Here is a 22828-nt window from a genome sequence, read left to right on the forward strand (position 1 = left end):
TTTTCTTTACAAAAAAAGTGTATTTATAATTTTGTTTATATATACTTTTACAAAGACATGGCTAGTCACATGTAATTACCATGTAAAGGTTAGCTTGATCTAACCTAACAGAAACGTGGCTAACCTAACTGAAACGTGGCTAACCTAACAGAAACGTGGCTAACCAAACAGAAACGTGGCTAACCAAACAGAAACGTGGCTAACAGAACGTGGCTAACAGAAATGTGGCTAACCTAACAGAAACGTGGCTAACCTAACAGAAACGTGGCTAACCAAACAGAAACGTGGCTAACAGAACGTGGCTAACAGAAATGTGGCTAACCTAACAGAAACGTGGCTAGCCTCTTCTCAGCCAATGTTATCATGCTACAAAGCAGTTGTGGGTGTGAACTGTGCACCATTGGCATTCCAGTATTTTAGTTGTTCACATTACAGGTAACAGATGAAGATTTCAATAAAATGTGAAATATGTTGTAATTAAAAGTACAACATTATTTAAGTTTGAAAATGAACAGCAAAACAATTACAAAAGCTGAATATGTGGAACAATATTATCATATTAGAAATCAAATCTTCAGTTGCAGCAAAGGATGATGGGACAATTTTGTGCACACGTATTTTTGAAAGTATACTTTGAATATATTTTGAGGACATTTAACGTTAATTAAATATCCTTTTTTTGAAAGTATACATAAGTATATTATCTTGAGATATGAAAAAGTATACTCTCAGGAACTATGTTCCTCAGCTGTGCAATTAGTAATCGTTATAAGTGTAATATTTATTATTATAACTTTTTTTGATTTTTATTAGTACTTCTCAACTCATTATTGGCACTGAAACTACAGGTTTTCATACCCCTTGGATTTATTCACATTTTGTAGTTACAAAGCGGAATTAAAATTTATTTAATTGTATTTTAATTTTTTTTGCTCAACAATCTACATAAAATACTCAAAGTGGAAGATTTTATATTATCACTATTATTATTATTTTAAGATTGATATAAATTAAATAACTAAAATCTAGTCATTGCGTAAGTTTTCAGCTCCTTGCTAGAAACACCGTTGGCAGAGATTACAGCAGTGAGTCCTCTTGGGTAAGTCTCTTCACACACCTGGATTGTGCAATTTTATGTAGCCCGTTAGCCCCTAATTCTTCAAGCTCTGAAAAGATGTTGGTGCTGATGGCTACACAGCAGTTTTAAAAGCATACCATAGATTTTCAAACATATTTAAGTCAAAACTGTAACTTGGCCACTCAGGAACATTCACTGTCTTCTTGGTAAGACACTCCCGTTATATCAGGAACATTCACTGTCTTCTTGGTAAGACACTCCCGTTATATCAGGAACATTCACTGTCTTCTTGGTAAGACACTCCCGTTATATCAGGAACATTCACTGTCTTCTTGGTAAGACACTCCCGTTATATCAGGAACATTCACTGTCTTCTTGGTAAGACACTCCCGTTATATCAGGAACATTCACTGTCTTCTTGGTAAGACACTCCCGTTATATCAGGAACATTCACTGTCTTCTTGGTAAGACACTCCCGTTATATCAGGAACATTCACTGTCTTCTTGGTAAGACACTCCCGTTATATCAGGAACATTCACTGTCTTCTTGGTAAGACACTCCCGTTATATCAGGAACATTCACTGTCTTCTTGGTAAGACACTCCCGTTATATCAGGAACATTCACTGTCTTCTTGGTAAGACACTCCCGTTATATCAGGAACATTCACTGTCTTCTTGGTAAGACACTCCCGTTATATCAGGAACATTCACTGTCTTCTTGGTAAGACACTCCCGTTATATCAGGAACATTCACTGTCTTCTTGGTAAGACACTCCCGTTATATCAGGAACATTCACTGTCTTCTTGGTAAGACACTCCCGTTATATCAGGAACATTCACTGTCTTCTTGGTAAGACACTCCCGTTATATCAGGAACATTCACTGTCTTCTTGGTAAGACACTCCCATTATATTTGCCCTTTGTGTTATTGTCCTGATTAAAGGTGAACTCTCCCAGTGTCTGTTATAAATCAGACTGAAGAAGGTTTTTCTCTAGGATTTTGCCTGTGCTTAGCTCCATACCATTTATTTTTATCCGGAAAAACTCCCCATTATTTGCCATTGTCATGCATACCCATACCATGATGCAGCCACCACCATGCTTGGTAAATAAGGCGGTAGTTACTCAGTGATGTGTTGTGTTGGATTTTCCCCAAACATACGGCTTTTAATTTAGAACAACATTTTTTTATTTATTTTTTGCAGTATTACTTTAGTGCAGCGTTTGTTTACAATATGGATGCTGTGCATATGTCATGTAAATCATTACTGTGGAGTAACTACAATGTTGTTGATCCATCCTGTCTTCTCCCATCGCAGCCATTGAACGGTTTTACAATCACCACCGGCCTCTTATTTTATTTTCACTTTGGAATTAGTATATTTTCAGTTCATTGTTGACAACAAATGACAAAATAAATCAATTTTAATACCACTTAATAACACAATAAAATGTGAAGAAATCCAAGGGGTAAGAATACTTTTGCAAGTGTACTTGATCACACACAAGCAGAGTGTCATGAAAAACATCAATGCTTCAACGAAAAAAAAAAAAAAAATCCAAGTGTATTTTGAATGAATATACGAAATTACAATTAAAGCGTTTGAAATGGAAGCACAGTTTTAGTGATGTTTAAATTCAATGACAGTTTAACATATAGCATACTAAAAGACTGAAAAACAATTCACTTAAAGTACACTTTTAATATGTGTATTGAAGGTTAACCCACTGTTCCTAGACCAGTTAACCCACTGTTCCTAGACCAGTTAACCCACTGTTCCTAGACCAGTTAAGCCCACTGTTCCTAGACCAGTTAACCCACTGTTCCTAGACCAGTTAACCCCACTGTTCCTAGACCAGTTAACCCCACTGTTCCTAGACCAGTTAGCCCACTGTTCCTAGACCAGTTAACCCACTGTTCCTAGACCAGTTAACCCACTGTTCCTAGACCAGTTAACCCACTGTTCCTAGACCAGTTAACCCACTGTTCCTAGACCAGTTAGCCCACTGTTCCTAGACCAATTAGCCCACTGTTCCTAGACCAGTCAACCCACTGTTCCTAGGCCGTCATAGAAAATAAGAATTTGTTCTTAACTGACTAAAGGTGAAAAAAAGAAAATGATTGTTGCTAGTTCCAGATAGTGCTGAAAGGTGAAAATAAAAAGTAGTTAATGTCTCCTCTCCCTTTCCACTGCGTTTCTGGTCCTTATTTCAAATCTGCTTGTATTATTCGAGTATCAGTAAGAAGCATCTATGTGGTAGGAATTGCATTTGTCTAGGGCCTAGGTCTCACCAAAATGACTGGCTTGTAGATAGAGAATGAATATGCACACACCATCCTCTTGTCTTGTCAGGCCTCCGTTTGCTAAATAATTCTATTTTTGCAAAGGGCAATGGGAGATTCAAATGTATGGACAAAACAAAAAGGTGGATGTGTTATTAATAGAGTCTTGTTCTTGTCATGATAACATCAGAGGCTCTAGGGGTAAAACATGTATTTTTAATTAAATCACTTGATTGACCCTCAACGGGGAACGCACATCCCATTAACAGGTTGGTCTTCCTGCACTTTTCCCTGACAGCATTTCTCTGATACAGACGGAGCAGATGATAAAACATGAATGAATCTGTGCCGTCATTGTCAGGTGTCATATATTGGCTGTTAATATCAAGCCTTCCATATAATGATTTCCTTGGTAACGTTGCATTAATAGTCTCATTTGCATTGTAAAGGAGAAACCATTCTTGGGCATGCTGGATGACAAACACAAACTGATGGTAGGATTCTGGAACTTGTAGTCTTTTGACAGGCTCTGTTGGGTCGCAAAGACTATTACATACAGTGTTATTACTGTATCACATATAGCCTTTAAAGAGGTTGTCATAAAATCAGAAGGTCTTACCTGCAGCTGTGGATATGGTGTGATGGAAGACTGCTTGGTGTCAGTCATTCTTGTGATATTAGCTTTTTCACATTGTAGTCTACTTTCATGAAGAGCTCAATGAGCTATCTCTTGTTGTGCGACGTTGAGGTGGTTTGGCCCTAGCCTGCTCGTATAACACTGTTTATTTGTCTCACCCCATCAGTTGTTTTTGTTTTGTGCTGGGCTGAGTTTGTTGGTTTGTTTGCCTGCAGCTTGCTTGACAGCTTGGCTCCATTGGGAATAGACTGGCCTTGGTGTCCCCGGCTCTAAATATACCACTTCCCACCTAACTCTCAACTCAACTCATCTAAAGTCAGTTCAGTGTTTTGGAAAAGGCCCGGGGGCTGTGGGGAAACTTTATGCAGAGCTGCGATTCGTTACATGGTATAGACCCATCCGTGGTCTGGCGCCGCAAAATGACGCACAGCGAATGGCTCCTTCACCATTTTGCTAATGAATGTAGTGGCAATCATAAAAGGAACATGTTCTGATTGGAATGGCCAATTAGAGAACGACACAAAATAACTCAGTCTCAACTTACTGTTGACAGTTAGAATAGTATAATACACAAGGTGGCATTTCCAAATTTGGTTGTTACATTAGTAGTTTTTGTAATTACCCCCGGATACCGATCGGAAAAACAGTGCGCGTGCCCAGGGGCCCTAACCTCCAGGGGGCCCCAATAGATTTTGTTAGTCACTCCCACTCCGATATCATATTATCATGGCATAAGTCATGGCAAAATGTATACAATAGCTGGAAATTAGCTTTAAAACAGAAAATATTCTCTCTGCCCCATGCTGGAAAACTGAAAATAAAAGTTAGTAGAACTTTAGTAGAACTCACTTAAGGCCCCCAAAATGCTAGGGCCGGCCCTAGCTACTGGTATAATGCATTTAGTTAAGAGATGTATGTAGTTTAACTGCACAAATGGATCGATTGCAGAAGTCAGTTGATTGCATGTGTGGGTATGCAGACCCCGTGAGCCACTGCGGCCCCTCATGTTGTGGCCCCCACTCCCATCAAATTTGCCCGTCCATGCTCTATCCATTACAGAATGAAATGACCTGTTTTGGAATGGGAATAAGTAAATGATTGTTGCCAGTTGTGTATCTTCCAGATAGTGCTGAAAGACCAGGCGTCCATTTTGACCGGCACAACAAGAAAAGTTTCATTCACTGCAGCAGGAAGAGAAATGGGCAAGACAACATGTTTGACACAATCGTGTTGGAAATAAAACTGCTACCTTACTGCAATGCATCATGGTCTGGCATTGTGACAATTGTGAAAACAACATGGTCTTAATACATGTCTGGTCTTATAGATTGTAGTCTTCTCCCTGAACAGTGGTCTTCTCCCATCCTTATCCTGCCTGTCCTCTGAACTGTGGTCTTCTCCCATCCTTATCCTGCCTGTCCTCTGAACTGTGGTCTTCTCCCATCCTTATCCTGCCTGTCCTTTGAACTGTGGTCTTCTCCCATCCTTATCCTGCCTGTCTTCTGAACTGTGGTCTTCTCCCATCCTTATCCTGCCTGTCCTTTGAACTGTGGTCTTCTCCCATCCTTATCCTGCCTGTCTTCTGAACTGTGGTCTTCTCCCATCCTTATCCTGCCTGTCTTCTGAACTGTGGTCTTCTCCCATCCTTATCCTACCTGTCTTCTGAACTGTGGTCTTCTCCCATCCTTATCCTGCCTGTCCTTTGAACTGTGTTCTTCTCCCATCCTTATCCTGCCTGTCCTCTGAACTGTGGTCTTCTCCCATCCTTATCCTGCCTGTCCTTTGAACTGTGGTCTTCTCCCATCCTTATCCTGCCTGTCCTTTGAACTGTGGTCTTCTCCCATCATTATCCTGCCTGTCTTCTGAACTGTGGTCTTCTCCCATCCTTATCCTGCCTGTCCTTTGAACTGTGGTCTTCTCCCATCCTTATCCTACCTGTCTTCTGAACTGTGGTCTTCTCCCATCCTTATCCTGCCTGTCCTTTGAACTGTGGTCTTCTCCCATCCTTATCCTGCCTGTCTTCTGAACTGTGGTCTTCTCCCATCCTTATCCTGCCTGTCCTTTGAACTGTGGTCTTCTCCCATCCTTATCCTGCCTGTCCTTTGAACTGTGTTCTTCTCCCATCCTTATCCTGCCTGTCCTTTGAACTGTGTTCTTCTCCCATCCTTATCCTGCCTGTCCTTTGAACTGTGTTCTTCTCCCATCCTTATCCTGCCTGTCCTTTGAACTGTGTTCTTCTCCCATCCTTATCCTGCCTGTCCTTTGAACTGTGGTCTTCTCCCATCCTTATCCTGCCTGTCCTTTGAACTGTGTTCTTCTCCCATCCTTATCCTGCCTGTCCTTTGAACTGTGTTCTTCTCCCATCCTTATCCTGCCTGTCCTTTGAACTGTGGTCTTCTCCCATCCTTATCCTGCCTGTCCTCTGAACGGTGGTCTTCTCCCATCCTTATCCTGCCTGTCCTCTGAACTGTGTTCTTCTCCCATCCTTATCCTGCCTGTCCTTTGAACTGTGGTCTTCTCCCATCCTTATCCTGCCTGTCTTCTGAACTGTGGTCTTCTCCCATCCTTATCCTGCCTGTCCTTTGAACTGTGGTCTTCTCCCATCCTTATCCTACCTGTCTTCTGAACTGTGGTCTTCTCCCATTCTTATCATGCCTGTCCTCTGAACTGTGGTCTTCTCCCATCCTTATCCTGCCTGTCCTCTGAACTGTGTTCTTCTCCCATCCTTATCCTGCCTGTCCTCTGAACTGTGGTCTTCTCCCATCCTTATCCTGCCTGTCTTCTGAACTGTGGTCTCCCATCCTTATCCTGCCTGTCCTCTGAACGGTGGTCTTCTCCCATCCTTATCCTTATCCTGCCTGTCCTCTGAACTGTGGTCTTCTCCCATCTTTATCCTGCTTGTCCTCTGAACTGTGGTCTTCTCCCATCCTTATCCTGCCTGTCCTCTGAACTGTTGTCTTCTCCCATCCTTATCCTGCTTGTCCTCTGAACTGTGGTCTTCTCCCATCCTTATCCTGCCTGTCCTCTGAACTGTGGTCTTCTCCCATCCTTATCCCGCCTGTCCTCTGAACTGTGGTCTACTCCCATCCTTATCCTGCCTGTCCTCTGAACTGTGGGAATCAGATGGTTTAAAAAATATTTGACAGTCTCTAGTACCGTTTTAGTTTGCTGTATTTCAGTTCAGTCTTTCTACTGTTAAAATGGCACGTTGTTGTTGTTGTTGTTTTTTTTTTACTAACCAGTATAAATTACTGACGTCTATGAATTGTATCACTGGTAATTCTGCACGTAATAAATACATGTTATTGAAAATTGATCTGCAAAGTCCTGAAAATGCTTAATTCAACTTAATGCTGTTAGCTTGAGTTTTTGCACTGCCTAGACCATGAGATGAAATCAGCTCAGATCACAGGACTTTTTGTATATCAACATAACAGTCAGAGTAGTGAGCAGTGCACCGTCTGCTTCTCCAGGTGTGTGTGTTTCTATATATATATATATATATATATATATATAAATGTGAGTCAAACATTTCTCTCCTTTTCACTCCCAGCCCGAGTGTGTGACAACGAGCTCCTGCGCTGTCAGAACGGTGGTGTGTGTCTGAACAACCTGAGGTGCCAGTGTACCCCGGCCTACACGGGCCTGCTGTGTGAGAAGCCCCGCTGTGAGTCGGAGCTGGGGAGCTGTGGTGGGCCCAACTCGGGTCAAGCCGCCCTCTCGTCTACATCGCTCCCCACCCTGCTGCTGCTGGGCTGGATGCTGCTCAGAGGGGCCTCCTACTGACCCTGGCCTACTCTGCTCTGAGAACCATAGACCTACTGTCTATTCTGAACTGGTGGAGCGTACTGCTCAATAATCAACTACAACAACAACCAGAACTACAACTGCAACCAGAACTACAACACCCATGAGTTCATTCTACTGTACTGTAATGTACTGTACGAGCTGTCCACCAGACACAGCAAGGACACACACTGTCTGTAAGGAAACGTGCCAGAATGAACACAAAACTTTAATTTAAGGAAATAAAATAAAGCATATATAAAAATTAGAGTAAATACCAGATATTTAAAAAAAGAGTTTAACTTGAGCATTTGCTTCATAAAAAGTCAAACCAGTTCGACAACGGAGACCAGTGACCTAAGCCATACCAGAGACATTTCCCCCTTACTGTCAAAAGGTGGGACTGGGGATGACAGACACTTTACTCACTTCCTCTCTTATCGCCACGGCAACAGCAGCTGTGAACCAATCAGCGGCAACAAGCTCTAGATAGCAAGGCCAGCAGCTGCTAGCTGCCCCTGTTCCCAGGGGTTTGATGCTGGCTGCACTGAACTGCTTCTGGGCTGAACTGACTGACTAACTGACTTGCTAACTGACTGGCTAACTGACTGGCTGACTGACTGGCTGACTGACTGGCTGACTGACTGGCTGACTACATAAAACTGTCCCTACCCATGCTGATTTGAAAAATACATTTAAAAAAAAGAGAAATCGAGCCGGAGGAAAAATAATAAAATAAAAAAGGAAATGTAAGCATTCTTTGCTGTCAGTATATTGTGGATATAAGGTAATCCATCCAGACTGCCACAAATCTTACCCAAGTCTATCTCTCTCTCTCCTTTTCTAATTCTGTCTCTCTCTCTGTCTCTCTCTCTCTATTTATCTTTCTGTCCTCCTGTTCCTACTTCTCTATCTCCCTATATTTCTCGGCTGTCCCCCTCCCTCCCTCCAGCCCTATCCAGCCCCTAGCTCCTACCCAGCCCCTCCATCCAGTCCTACCCCTCCCTCCAGTCCTACCCAGCCCCTCCATCCAGTCCTACCCAGCCCCTCCATCCAGTCCTATCCAGCCCCTCCATCCAGTCCTACCCAGCCCCTCCATCCAGTCCTACCCAGCCCCTCCCTCCAGTCCTACCCAGCCCCTCCATCCAGTCCTACCCAGCCCCTCCCTCCAGTCCTACCCAGCCCCTCCCTCCAGTCCTACCCAGCCCCTCCATCCAGTCCTACCCAGCCCCTCCATCCAGTCCTATCCAGCCCCTCCATCCAGTCCTACCCAGCCCCTCCATCCAGTCCTACCCAGCCCCTCCCTCCAGTCCTATTCATCCCTCCATCCAGTCCTACCCAGCCCCACCCTCCTACCCAGCCCCTCCCTCCAGTCCTACCCAGCCCTTCCATCCAGTCCTATCCAGCCCCTCCCTCCAGTCCTACCCAGCCCCTCCCTCCAGTCCTACCCAGCCCCTCCATCCAGTCCTACCCAGCCCCTCCATCCAGTCCTATCCAGCCCCTCCATCCAGTCCTACCCAGCCCCTCCATCCAGTCCTACCCAGCCCCTCCCTCCAGTCCTACCCAGCCCCTCCCTCCAGTCCTATCCATCCCTCCATCCAGTCCTACCCAGCCCCACCCTCCTACCCAGCACCTCCCTCCAGTCCTATCCAGCCCATCCCTCGTCCTATCCACTCCCTCCATCCAGTCCTACCCAGCCCCACCCTCCTACCCAGCCCCTCCATCCAGTCCTATCCACTCCCTCCATCCAGTCCTACCCAGCCCCTCCATCCAGTCCTACCCAGCCCACCCATCCAGTCCTACCCAGCCCCTCCCTCCACTGACCTGTGCTTTTGTGAACGTTACTCTGTAACCCTTGTCAGTTGAAAGATATTTTGTCCAATGTTAGTGACGCACATGTGTAATACCTTCCAAAATAAATCTGACCATCTGTATATTTATTTTACCTGATACCTTGGTCAAAGTGTGTGTTCACTTGAGCTGACAAAGTGCTAAAGGAATCATCAGTTATTTTCTTCACAGAGCAAAAACAACATGTAATAACTTATTTTGTACTATTGACCAAGCAGTGTTAAAAAGGCAACTTGTTACTGTGTCTACTCCTGATGAAAACTACTGTAAACTGTTTCAATTTCTGTTATTTCCTTTTGGTGGGGCAGAGTTTCCTCAGTATTGGCAATGTGCTGGCATCAAATTATACCGGTTTATATCTACAGTGTAATGAGATCCCACCAAAGGACATTCTAAATGTTTTCTTGTTGCTTTAATACTGGAACAATTTAAGTGAATAAAAGTTTTAAGAAATACGTTGAGATAGCTGTGTTGATCATTGCTTGTTCCTCAGTTGAAATTTCAAACCTAAATAAGATACAATAATTGAAAAATGTGTATGCACTTTAAGACACAAACAGTAGTATTGGCATGTTTACTCCCTCTCCCCCTCTCAGGTACTCGACATTGCCAGTTGTCTCATCATTACGCACACCTGCCACCATCGTTACACGCACCTGCGCCTCATTAGACTCACCTGGACTCCATCATCTTCCTGATTACCTCCCCTATATCTGTCACTCCCTTTGGTTCTTTCGTCAGGTGTTATTGTTTCTGTTTCATGTCTGTATGCTATTCGTGTTTCTTGTTAGTTCCATGTTTAATTTATTACATTTGCATTCCCTGTACTGGCTTCCCGACTCCAAGCGTACACGGTACAATACTTTAGTCTTCTTTGATGTACTGTACATAAAGTATAATATTGGGAAGCAAACTCAAAATTGAAGATATTTCAACAGCATTTTGGTCCTCAAATGAAACTGGTATATTTGTCAATTTATGCCAACAACAACAACAACAACAAAAAATCTTCAAATTTTTTGTCTTTAATGAAGGGCTGGCAAAAAACTAAATTTTTACCCAGAGTATAACTGCTCACCTACGGTTGACTGAAAATTAAACCTTGTTCATAGTTTCACCTTTTCTAAAACGAGACATACATAGCTGGTTGCATAAGTAAATAAGTCAACTGTAATATGACTAAAGATTTTAATCAGTAAATAGACACGTCTCCATTGGTTGCAAGATCTTTGAACACGTTTTATTTTCAGTTAACCGAAAGTGAGCGGTTGTAATCTGGAATTAGTATGTCCAACCGACCTCACAACAGCAGAACATGAGTGTGGCTTCGTGTGGGTGAGCGTTCTGCTGATGTCAACGTTGTGAACAGAGAGCCCCATGGTGGTGGTAGGGTTATGGTATGGGCCGGCATACAGGTAAGTATGGACAACAAACACAATTGCATTTTATCAATGGCAATTTGAATGCTCAGAAATACTGTGACGAGATCTGTATACTGTATATGTAGAGACTGCTTAGTCAATTCAAATACATTTTTTTATCACATGCACCGAACACGACAGGTGTAGACCTCGCATGAAATGCTTACTTACAAGCCCTTAACCAACAATGCAGTTTGTCCTGTCACCACACTTCCAGGTCTCTGACCTCCTCCCATTAAGCTGTCTCATTGTTATGGGTGATCAGGTCTACCACCGTTGTGTCGTCGACAAACTTAATGATGGTGTTGGAATCGTGTTTTGCTTTGCAATTATGGGTGAACAGGGAGTACAGGAGGGGACTAAGCACGCACCCCTGAGGGGGGATTTCTTAAACGTGTCCGGCTTAGAGTCCCGCTCCTTGAAAGTTGCAGCTCCACCCTTTAGCTCAGTGCGGATGTTGCCTGTAAACCATGGCTTCTGGTTGGGATATGTACGTGCGGTCACTGTGAGGACAACGTAGTCAATGCACTTACTGATGAAGCCGGTGACTGAGAAGGTATACACCGTAATACCATTGGATGAATCCCGAAACATAATCCAGTCTGTGCTAGCAAAACGTTCCTATAGCGTAGCTTAATTTTTTACATTTTATAAATAACAAATCTTTCCCAGTCTTTCTTATATCTCTCAGATACATTTCAGAATAAACTTCCTTAATTTGGGGGGGGGGGGGGGGGGGGATCTGCATCAGATCCACAGTCACCCAATCTCAACCCAATTGAGATAGTTTGGGATGAGTTGGACAGCAGAGTGAAGGAAAAGCAGCCAACAAGGGCTCAGCATATGTGGGAACATATATATTTTAAATATTTGGTTCCAACCACATTTCACTTTGTGAGATGCAGAGTAGGTGAATGGATGATCTCCGCATGTGTGTTTCCCACTGTGAAGCATGGAGGAGGTGGTGTGATGGTGTGGGGATGCTTTGCTGGTGACACTGTCTGTGATTTATTTAGAATTCAAGGCACACTTCAGCAGCATGGCTACCACAGCATTCTTTTCAACAGGACAATGACCCAGCACACCTCCAGGCTGTGTAAGGGCTATGTGACCAAGGAGAGTGATGGAGTGCTCAGCATATGTGTGAACTCCTTCAAGACTGTTGGAAAAGCATTCCAGGTGAAGCTGGTTGAGAGCATGCCAAGAGTGTGCAAAGCTGCCGTCAGGGCAAAGGGTGGCCACTTTTTAGAATCTCAAATATAAAATATAACACTTTTTTGGTAACTATATGATTCCATATGTGTTATTTCATAGTTTTGATGTCTTCACTGTTATTCTACAATGTATAAAATAGTAAAATAAAGAAAAACCTTTGAATGAGTCGGTGTGTCCAAACTTTTGACTAGTACGTTATATTTTTATTTTAAACTTCAAGGGGCCTTGATATAAACTTAAAACAATTCCATATACAGTGCATTCGGAAAGTTTTCAGACCACTTTACTTTTTCCAAATGTTATTACATTACAGGCTTATTCTAACATTGATTAAACAAATGTGAAAGGAATGTAGGAGAATATAACACATTAGATCTGGTAAAATATAAATCAAAGAAAAAACAACCGTTATTTTGTATTTTTTTGTACCATCATCTTTGAAATGCAAGACAAATGCCATAATGTGTTATTCCAGGCAAGGTGCAACTTAGATTTTGGCCACTAGATTGCAGCAGTGAATGAGCAAAGTTTTAGCTGATCCAATGAACCGTTGCATTTCTGTTCAAAATTTTGTATCAAGACTTCCCAAAAGTGCCTAGTTTGTTTATTAACATTAGCTGCCTTGCTCACAAAAAGGCATTGACAGTTTAAATAATTGTTTTAGGAACTATTTTACGGTCAAAGCAGACGAGTGGTCGTACAAACACTGCACTCCTACTCACGACTGAGTTGAAATTGCTTGGCATAAAGAGGAAACTCGCCAGATAAAGAGACAATCATTCTTACAAAATAGTCAAACATCACAATAATGTACTCTGTCACTACATAATAAACTTCAATACAACAAACATACTCTCTTTCCAACAAATGGATAGCATAGGTCCTGCCCTGGTGTATCACCTGCTTACATTGTATCAGGCCCAAGTTTGCTCAGTATATCGACAGTACCGGGTTGTTGACTCTTTGGTTGAGTACACATCTGGGTGACCTGATAAACAGGGAACGGGCACCGTGACAACTGCGGGACATGGTCCGTATGTACCCAGGTGGACAGAGATCTGTAGACACGTCAGGGTAAAGATGGAAGGGACAACAGAGAAACCAAGCACTAGTTTACCTCATTCACACAGCCAATGGAAAACATTAAAACATCCTGGTTATTTTTTGTCACCTGTGATAGGTCAAATAGTTTTATAATGCATTCAGTAAATCTATCTTGTCATTTACTGTTGCATGAACTTTAACCTGTACAGGTGAGAGACTGTAAAAACAGTCCCTCGCCGGTAATACAATAATAACCTCTATGCTGTACCTCTTTCTAAACCGTTATGTACTGCATAACTGTTCTCTTATGTCTAAATACCTTTATAACCTCATACAGCTAATCTGGTTTGTATAACCTCATACAGCTAATCTGGTTTGTATAACTTAATACAGCTAATCTGGTTTTTATAACCTAATGCAGCTAATCTGGTTTTTATAACCTGTCCTCTGTGATGTCCTCTGCAATGTCCTCTGTGATGTCCTCTGTAATGTCCTCTGTAATGTCATCTGTAATGTCCTCTGTATTGTCCTCTGTAATGTCCTCTGTGATGTTCTCTGTGATGTCCTCTGTGATGTCCTCTGTAATGTCCTCTGTAATGTCCTCTGTAATGTCCTCTGTAATGTCCTCTTTATTTTCCTCTGTAATGTCCTCTGTAATGTCCTCTGTGGTGTCCTCTGTGGTGTCCTCTGTATTGTCCTCTGTAATGTCCTCTGTAATATCCTCTGTCTTGTCCTCTGTGATGTCCTCTGTATTGTCCTCTGTGATGTCCTCTGTGATGTCCTCTGTGATGTCCTCGGTTATGTCCTCTGTGATGTCCTCTGTATTGTCCTCTGTGATGTCCTCTGTGATGTCCTCTGTGATGTCCTCTGTGATGTCCTCTGTGATGTCCCCTTAGTGGATCCTACAGCAACACTGAATGTGACAGTCAGTTCATTCTCCCTCATTTCTCCTCACCCTACCGGCATGACAACGCAGATAACTATTGTGATGGAATTTCAGGACCATCAACACCCGAGGCATTGTGTTTAGTGCGTTGTTTGGTGTGGGAGACTATATCTGTGATTGTGGAGGGGGTGTGTTGGTGTGGGAGACTATATGTGTGATTGCGGAGGGGGTGTGTTGGTGTGGGAGACTATATCTGTGATTGCGGAGGGGGTGTGTTGGTGTGGGAGACTATATGTGTGATTGTTGAGGGGGTGTGTTGGTGTGGGAGACTAGATGTGTGATTGTGGAGAGGGTGTGTTGGTGTGGGAGACTATATGTGTGATTGTTGAGGGGGTGTGTTGGTGTGGGAGACTATATGTGTGATTGTTGAGGGGGTGTGTTGGTGTGGGAGACTATATGTGTGATTGTTGAGGGGGTGTGTTGGTGTGGGAGACTATATCTGTGATTGCGGAGAGGGTGTGTTGGTGTGGGAGACTATATCTGTGATTGTTGAGGGGGTGTGTTGGTGTGGGAGACTAGATGTGTGATTGTGGAGGGGGTGCGTTGGTGTGGGAGACTAGATGTGTGATTGTGGAGGGGGTGTGTTGGTGTGGGAGACTATATCTGTGATTGTTGAGGGGGTGTGTTGGTGTGGGAGACTAGATGTGTGATTGTGGAGGGGGTGCGTTGGTGTGGGAGACTAGATGTGTGATTGCGGAGAGGGTGTGTTGGTGTGGGAGACTATATGTGTGATTGTGGAGGGGGTGCGTTGGTGTGGGAGACTAGATGTGTGATTGTGGAGGGGGTGTGTTGGTGTGGGAGACTATATCTGTGATTGTTGAGGGGGTGTGTTGGTGTGGGAGACTATATGTGTGATTGTTGAGGGGGTGCGTTGGTGTGGGAGACTATATCTGTGATTGTGGAGGGGGTGTGTTGGTGTGGGAGACTATATCTGTGATTGTTGAGGGGGTGTGTTGGTGTGGGAGACTATATGTGTGATTGTTGAGGGGGTGCGTTGGTGTGGGAGACTATATCTGTGATTGTGGAGGGGGTGTGTTGGTGTGGGAGACTATATGTGTGATTGTTGAGAGGGTGTGTTGGTGTGGGAGACTATATCTGTGATTGTGGAGGGGGTGCGTTGGTGTGGGAGACTATATCTGTGATTGTTGAGGGGGTGTGTTGGTGTGGGAGACTATATCTGTGATTGTTGAGGGGGTGTGTTGGTGTGGGAGACTATATCTGTGATTGTTGAGGGGGTGCGTTGGTGTGGGAGACTATATCTGTGATTGTTGAGGGGGTGTGTTGGTGTGGGAGACTATATCTGTGATTGTTGAGGGGGTGCGTTGGTGTGGGAGACTATATCTGTGATTGTTGAGGGGGTGTGTTGGTGTGGGAGACTATATCTGTGATTGTTGAGGGGGTGCGTTGGTGTGGGAGACTATATCTGTGATTGTTGAGGGGGTGCGTTGGTGTGGGAGACTAGATGTGTGATTGTGGAGGGGGTGTGTTGGTGTGGGAGACTATATGTGTGATTGCGGAGGGGGTGTGTTGGTGTGGGAGACTATATCTGTGATTGTTGAGGGGGTGTGTTGGTGTGGGAGACTATATCTGTGATTGTTGAGGGGGTGTGTTGGTGTGGGACACTATATCTGTGATTGTTGAGGGGGTGTGTTGGTGTGGGAGACTATATCTGTGATTGTTGAGGGGGTGCGTTGGTGTGGGAGACTATATCTGTGATTGTGGAGGGGGTGTGTTGGTGTGGGAGACTAGATGTGTGATTGCGGAGGGGGTGTGTTGGTGTGGGAGACTATATCTGTGATTGTTGAGGGGGTGTGTTGGTGTGGGAGACTATATCTGTGATTGTGGAGGGGGTGTGTTGGTGTGGGAGACTAGATGTGTGATTGCGGAGGGGGTGTGTTGGTGTGGGAGACTATATGTGTGATTGCGGAGAGGGTGTGTTGGTGTGGGAGACTAGATGTGTGATTGTGGAGAGGGTGTGTTGGTGTGGGAGACTATATCTGTGATTGCGGAGAGGGTGTGTTGGTGTGGGAGACTAGATGTGTGATTGTGGAGAGGGTGTGTTGGTGTGGGAGACTATATCTGTGATTGTGGAGAGGGTGTGTTGGTGTGGGAGACTATATCTGTGATTGCGGAGAGGGTGTGTTGGTGTGGGAGACTATATGTGTGATTGTGGAGGGGGTGTGTTGGTGTGGGAGACTATATGTGTGATTGTGGAGGGGGTGTGTTGGTGTGGGAGACTAGATGTGTGATTGTGGAGAGGGTGTGTTGGTGTGGGAGACTATATGTGTGATTGTGGAGGGGGTGTGTTGATGTGGGAGACTATATCTGTGATTGTGGAGGGGGTGTGTTGATGTGGGAGACTATATCTGTGATTGCGGAGAGGGTGTGTTGGTGTGGGAGACTATATCTGTGATTGCGGAGAGGGTGTGTTGGTGTGGGAGACTAGATGTGTGATTGGTGAGGGGGTGTGTTGGTGTGGGAGACTAGATGTGTGATTGTTGAGGGTGTGTGTTGGTGTGGGAGACTATATCTGTGATTTTGGAGAGGGTGTGTTGGTGTGGGAGACTAGATGTGTGATTGCGGAGGGGGTGTGTTGGTGTGGGAGACTATATCTGTGATTGCGGAGGGGGTGTGTTGGTGTGGGAGACTAGATGTGTGATTGCGGAGGGGGTGTGTTGGTGTGGGAGACTATATGTGTGATTGTGGAGGGGGTGTGTTGGTGTGGGAGACTAGATGTGTGATTGCGGAGGGGGTGTGTTGGTGTGGGAGACTATATGTGTGATTGTGGAGGGGGTGTGTTGGTGTGGGAGACTAGATGTGTGATTGCGGAGGGGGTGTGTTGGTGTGGGAGACTAGATGTGTGATTGCGGAGGGGGTGCGTTGGTGTGGATGAGGGAGGGCGTTATTTGACATCCAAAACAGGACGCCATGTCACGTTAGCACAGACTACATTACTTGATTCTGATTGGCAGACAGACAGACACCTTGCTTCAGGCGCAGGGAAGCTAATTAGCAGATTGGCATTTCAAGATATTCCATTTAAACCAGTGTCTCTGGCGTTGGCTAGAGGTGAACTGATCTGTGTCTCAAACAGTAGTCCTAAATAGCTTCCTATATCTTCATCTGCTTTCCTTAGTGGCTTTTACACCATCCGATGTAATGAAGTAGGTGGTACAGAATAGGAGTATTGAGACACAGGCTACATGATGGACGATGGATTCTGAGCTCTAGTCTAAAGAGTGGGTCCCATTACTGGAAGCCCAGGTGAGAACACTCTTCTCCAGCCATGAGGTGAGACTCCTCCCCTGTCTATATTTTTACAAATATATGATAAAGATATATGTATCGTAATGACTGTAGAAGTGTTCCAGGCTGTCCGACTCTAACTAATAACCCCTTTTTGGTTCCAGGTAGAACCCTTTTTAGTTCCAGGTAGAACCTTTTTTAGTTCCAGCTACAACCCTATTTAGTTCCAGGTAGAACCCTTTTTGGTTCCAGGTAGAGCCCTTGATGGTTCCAGGTAGAACTATTTTTGGTTCCAGGTAGAACCCTTGATGGTTCCAGGTAGAAGACCCCTTTGATGGTTCCAAGTAGTACCCTTTTTGGTTCCAGGTAGAACCCTTGATGGTTCCAGGTAGAACTCTTTTGGGTTTTTGTCGAGCCGTCTTTGTAAAAGCTAATAACCTAACTAAAGACTGCTGGAGATGACCAGGGACATTTCCCCTAAGAAATGCTTTACAGCGACCTAAACATAATTGACCAAGGTCAAACTGCTTGGCAAAAAACACTTTCTAACCGAACAAGATACGGTATATCGCCCTGGTAACATCACTGTGGATATTCTCAGGCGTGTGGCTCTCTGAAGAAAGGACAAAATAGAGTGTTGAAAACGTTCAGTGGTCACCCAAGTGCTGAGATTACCCCATTCATTCTGAGGCACCCTAACAGGAACTGATGTGAGTCAGAAGAGGAACCTGGTACAGTATTGTTTCCATCCATAGATTATTACACTGTTCTTGCTAATAGCCATATTGAAACAAAATATAATACCGTTCACAACCTATACCTGGTAAAGGTAAATCCACAACCTATACCTGGTAAAGGTCAAGGTAAATCCACAACCTATACCTGGTAAAGGTAAATCCACAACCTATACCTGGTAAAGGTAAATCCACAACCTATACCTGGTAAAGGTCAAGGTAAATCCACAACCTATACCTGGTAAAGGTAAATCCACAACCTATACCTGGTAAAGGTCAAGGTAAATCCACAACCTATACCTGGTAAAGGTAAATCCACAACCTATACCTGGGGAAAGGTCAAGGTAAATCCACAACCTATACCTGGTAAAGGTAAATCCACAACCTATACCTGGTAAAGGTCAAGGTAAAGGTGAACATAATTTGACTTAATGTAACACTGTATTATTAAAAACATCCTATGTTTCCTCAAATGAACGTAAGGGTCAACATATCTTAGAAAATAAGTTGCTATCTAGAACCTAAAAGGGTTCTTCGGAGGTCATTATAGGAGAACCTTTTGAAGAACCCTTTTTGGCTCCAGGTCAAAACCTTTTGGTTCCAGGTAGAACCCCTTTCGAGTTCTATGCAGAAGTTTTTACACAGAGGGTTCTACATAGAACCCAAAATAGTTCTACCTGGAACCATCAAGGGTTCTACCTGGAACCAAAAAGCATTCTCCTACGGGGACAGCTGAATCAATATTTTGGAACACAGTATTTATAAAAAATCTGGGAGATGGGAGATTGGTTGTTCTTAACGGGATAAGAATGCATTGACGCCCCCACACTGGGTTCCATTAACTGACTGACGGCGGGTTTGAAAGCATGGAGAGAGCTGAGCGTTTGACAAGTAAAGCCGACTGCTCAGAAAGGAACACAAATCGATGGCTGCTGTGTCTGGCTGGATCTCTGCATCCATTATCACACAGAGAGAAAAGCATTGGGACCAGGCAGGGAAACAAAGTATCAGGGCCCAAGGTCAATACAGAAGGATACACCCAGCCCAGCTACTATATACCCAGGCCAGCTACTCTATACCCAGCCCAGCTACTCTATACCCAGCCCAGCTACTCTATACCAAGCCCAGCTAGTCTATACCCAGCCCAGCTACTCTACACCCAGCCCAGCTACTCTACACCCAGCCCAGCTACTCTACACCCAGCCCAGCTACTCTACACCCAGCCCAGCTACTCTATACTCAGCCCAGCTACTCTATACTCAGCCCAGCTACTCTATACTCAGCCCAACTACTCTATACTCAGCCCAGCTACTCTACACCCAGCCCCGCTATTATATACCCAGCCCAGCTAATCTACACCCAGCCTAGCTACTATATACCCAGCCCAGCTACTCTACACCCAGCCCAGCTACTATGTACCCAGCCCAGTTACTATACACCCAGCCCAGTTACTCTATACCCAATCTCAGTTACTCTACAACCAGCCCAGTTACTCTACACCCAGCCCAGCTACTCTACACCCAGCCCAGTTACTCTACACCCAGCCCAGTTACTCTACACCCAGCCCAGTTAGTCTACACCCAGCCCAGTTAGTCTACACCCAGCCCAACTACACTACACTCAGCCCAGCTGCTCTATACCCAGCCCAGCTACTCTACACCCAGCCCAGTTACTCTACACCCAGCCCAGTTAGTCTACACCCAGCCCAGTTACTCTACACCCAGCCCAGTTACTCTACACCCAGCCCAGTTAGTCTACACCCAGCCCAGTTACTCTATACCCAGCCCAGTTACTCTATACCCAATCTCAGTTACTCTACACCCAGCCCAGTTAGTCTACACCCAGCCCAGCTACTCTACACCCAGCCCAGCTACTCTACACCAGCCCAGTTACTCTACACCCAGCCCAGTTACTCTACACCCAGCCCAGTTAGTCTACACCCAGCCCAACTACACTACACTCAGCCCAGCTACTATATACTCAGCCCAGCTACTCTACACCCAGCCCAGTTACTCTACACCCAGCTCAGTTACTCTAGACCCAGCCCAGTTAGTCTACACCCAGCCCAGTTACTCTACACCCAGCCCAGTTACTCTACACCCAGCCCAGTTAGTCTACACCCAGCCCAGTTAGTCTACACCCAGCCCAGTTAGTCTACACCCAGCCCAGTTACTCTACACCCAGCCCAGTTACTCTACACCCAGCCCAGTTAGTCTACACCCAGCCCAGTTACTCTATACCCAGCCCAGTTACTCTATACCAAATCTCAGTTACTCTACACCCAGCCCAGTTAGTCTACACCCAGCCCAGTTAGTCTACACCCAGCCCAACTACACTACACTCAGCCCAGTCCACGGTACTGCAGCTTACACTCAGCCCAGCTCAGTTGCTTTACACTCAGCCCTGGAACCCAAAGGGTTCTACCTGGAACCATAAAGGGTTCTACCTGGAACCAAAAAGGGTTCTACCTGGAACCACAATGGGTTCTACCTGGAACCAAAAAGGGTTCTACCTGGAACCGAAAAGTGTTCTTCAAAGGGTTCCCTAATAGGAAGCCCCGAAGAACCCTTTGAGGTCTAGCACCGTTTTTCTAAGAGTTTAGTGATACGGAACCCAGCCAGTACAGCTCAGCATGGTTGGTCACAGCTCAGGGTTGCATGGTTGGTCACAGCTCATTATGGTTGGTCACAGCTCAGCTTTGCATGGTTGGTCACAGCTCAGGTTTGCATGGTTGGTCACAGCTCTGCATGGTTGGTCACAGCTCAGGTTTGCATGGTTGGTCACAGCTCAGGTTTGCATGGTTGGTCTCAGCTCAGCTAAGTAGTGTGAAAGGGTACCAGGCTACTGTAGCCCACAGTACAGGAACTCTCTTCAGGGTGTGTTTCCACTGCCTCACCATAACTTTCTAATGGCATCTCTTGACTCATTTGTCCTTCAGGTATTTTCGTTCAAGAGGCATCTCTTTATTCCTCATCCTTCCTTTTACCTTGGTATGGTCATTATTAAAGACATGATGGTGAACTAAACTACACAACAGTAGGGATGGTCGTTATTAAAGACATGTTGGTGAACTAAACTACACAACAGTAGGGATGGTCATTATTAAAGACATGTTGGTGAACTAAACTACACAACTCAGGTATGGTCACTAGCCATGTTGGTGAACTAAACTACACAACAGTAGGGGTCTACATAACAAGTACACAAGATAATGGACAAGGATTATAGACAAGAACTAACAAAAATACTCCTCTCCATCCATTCTGTGAGACAGTATGACTTTTAAAACGACTCTTTACAAAGTTTACGGCTAAGTGGACCAGGGGCACAGCCCAGCCGCTAGCTAGACACTAGCATTGTTTACTGACAGAGCTGGGTTGTGTTTAGTGATTCTGTGTGTTTAGGTCAGTGAGCAGATAGCAGAGAATCTGTTGAAGGTGAGCTATCTAGGATGAAGTCTTCTCCCAGAACGCATGTAGTCTATTTTCATTCTCTACACAGCATGCACACTGACACCTGGGCTGAATGTATGGTTAAAATTAGTGCCAGTGTAGGGGGACCTTGACAAAAGCCATGACTTTGACTGACTTCATAGAGTGTGGCAGTGACACCCCGGAGCTTATTACATGATACCGATAACTACTGTAATGATTCAACATCAACAAAAACATAATCGTGTGAAGAAATAGTGATTGATGTTAAAGGTTTACACAATTGTGTGTCTTTTTGGTGAAGTGAACAACTCTTTGTTTGAAGTGCAGTGATTGTCCAAATACACAAAAAAAAATGGAAATTGGAATTACATCTATTCCTAGGCCCTCTCTTACAGTCCTTCATCAACGAAGTATAGAGCATGGTTATGGATAAACTGTCTGGTATCTGACCATACCCACTACCCCCTGTATGAACATTGAACACAGTTTCTCAGGGAGATGTCAATAGCTGTTCATGTTTTAATTCACCCTCCCTCTCCCACAATGCATTCCACTGAAACCAAACTTTACCGGGATTGAATTCAATATAAATAACACACACACAAACGTGCGCGCACGCGCACGCACGCGCACGCACGCACACACACACACACACACTGATGTGTGAGGCTCATAGTATTCCCCACCCCCATTTTCCCAAGGTATTTAAAGGTCTTTGCATCAGCTTATCTTTGTGCTTAAAAAAACAAACAATATACTTGTAACGTGTACGCTGGGAGTCAGGAAGCACGTACAGGGAGTGTAAATTTAATAACAAATGTAACATAGTACAAAATGCAAGTAGCGTACAGACAATTAAAAGAACCAGAGTCAATAACACCTGAGGAAAGAACCAAGGGGAGTGACAGATACAGGGGAGGTAATGGAGTCCAGGTGACTCTCATGAGGCGCAGGTGCGTGTAACGATGGTGGCAGGTGTGCGTAATAATCTGGAGACATCGAGCGCCGGAGAAGCGGAGCGGGAGAACACGCGACAGTACCCTTTCCCTGACGCGCGGCTCTAGCCGCAGGACTACGCTGGCCAGAGGGACAGTCCCGGGGACCAGGAGCGGGCCGGGTCGCTCCTGCTGAGTTGGAAACCCAGTTGGAAA

The 22828-nt window shown here is 44.7% G+C and overlaps 1 protein-coding gene across 2 annotated transcripts in view; it reads left to right on the top strand.

Moving 5' to 3' along the window:
• Nucleotides 1-8820, top strand: part of LOC110490897 (netrin-G1-like) — a 195314-nt gene extending 186494 nt beyond the window's left edge. For both annotated transcript variants that reach the window (XM_036945701.1, XM_036945702.1), the window contains one exon: nucleotides 7554-8820. In XM_036945701.1, the coding sequence (XP_036801596.1) occupies nucleotides 7554-7786 (233 nt within the window). In that variant the 3' untranslated portion in view covers nucleotides 7787-8820. The remainder of the gene's footprint in view (nucleotides 1-7553) is intronic.
• The last annotated feature ends 14008 nt before the right edge of the window (nucleotides 8821-22828 follow it).

The sequence above is a fragment of the Oncorhynchus mykiss genome, chromosome 15 (assembly GCF_013265735.2).
Source record: "Oncorhynchus mykiss isolate Arlee chromosome 15, USDA_OmykA_1.1, whole genome shotgun sequence".
Taxonomy (NCBI): domain Eukaryota; kingdom Metazoa; phylum Chordata; class Actinopteri; order Salmoniformes; family Salmonidae; genus Oncorhynchus; species Oncorhynchus mykiss.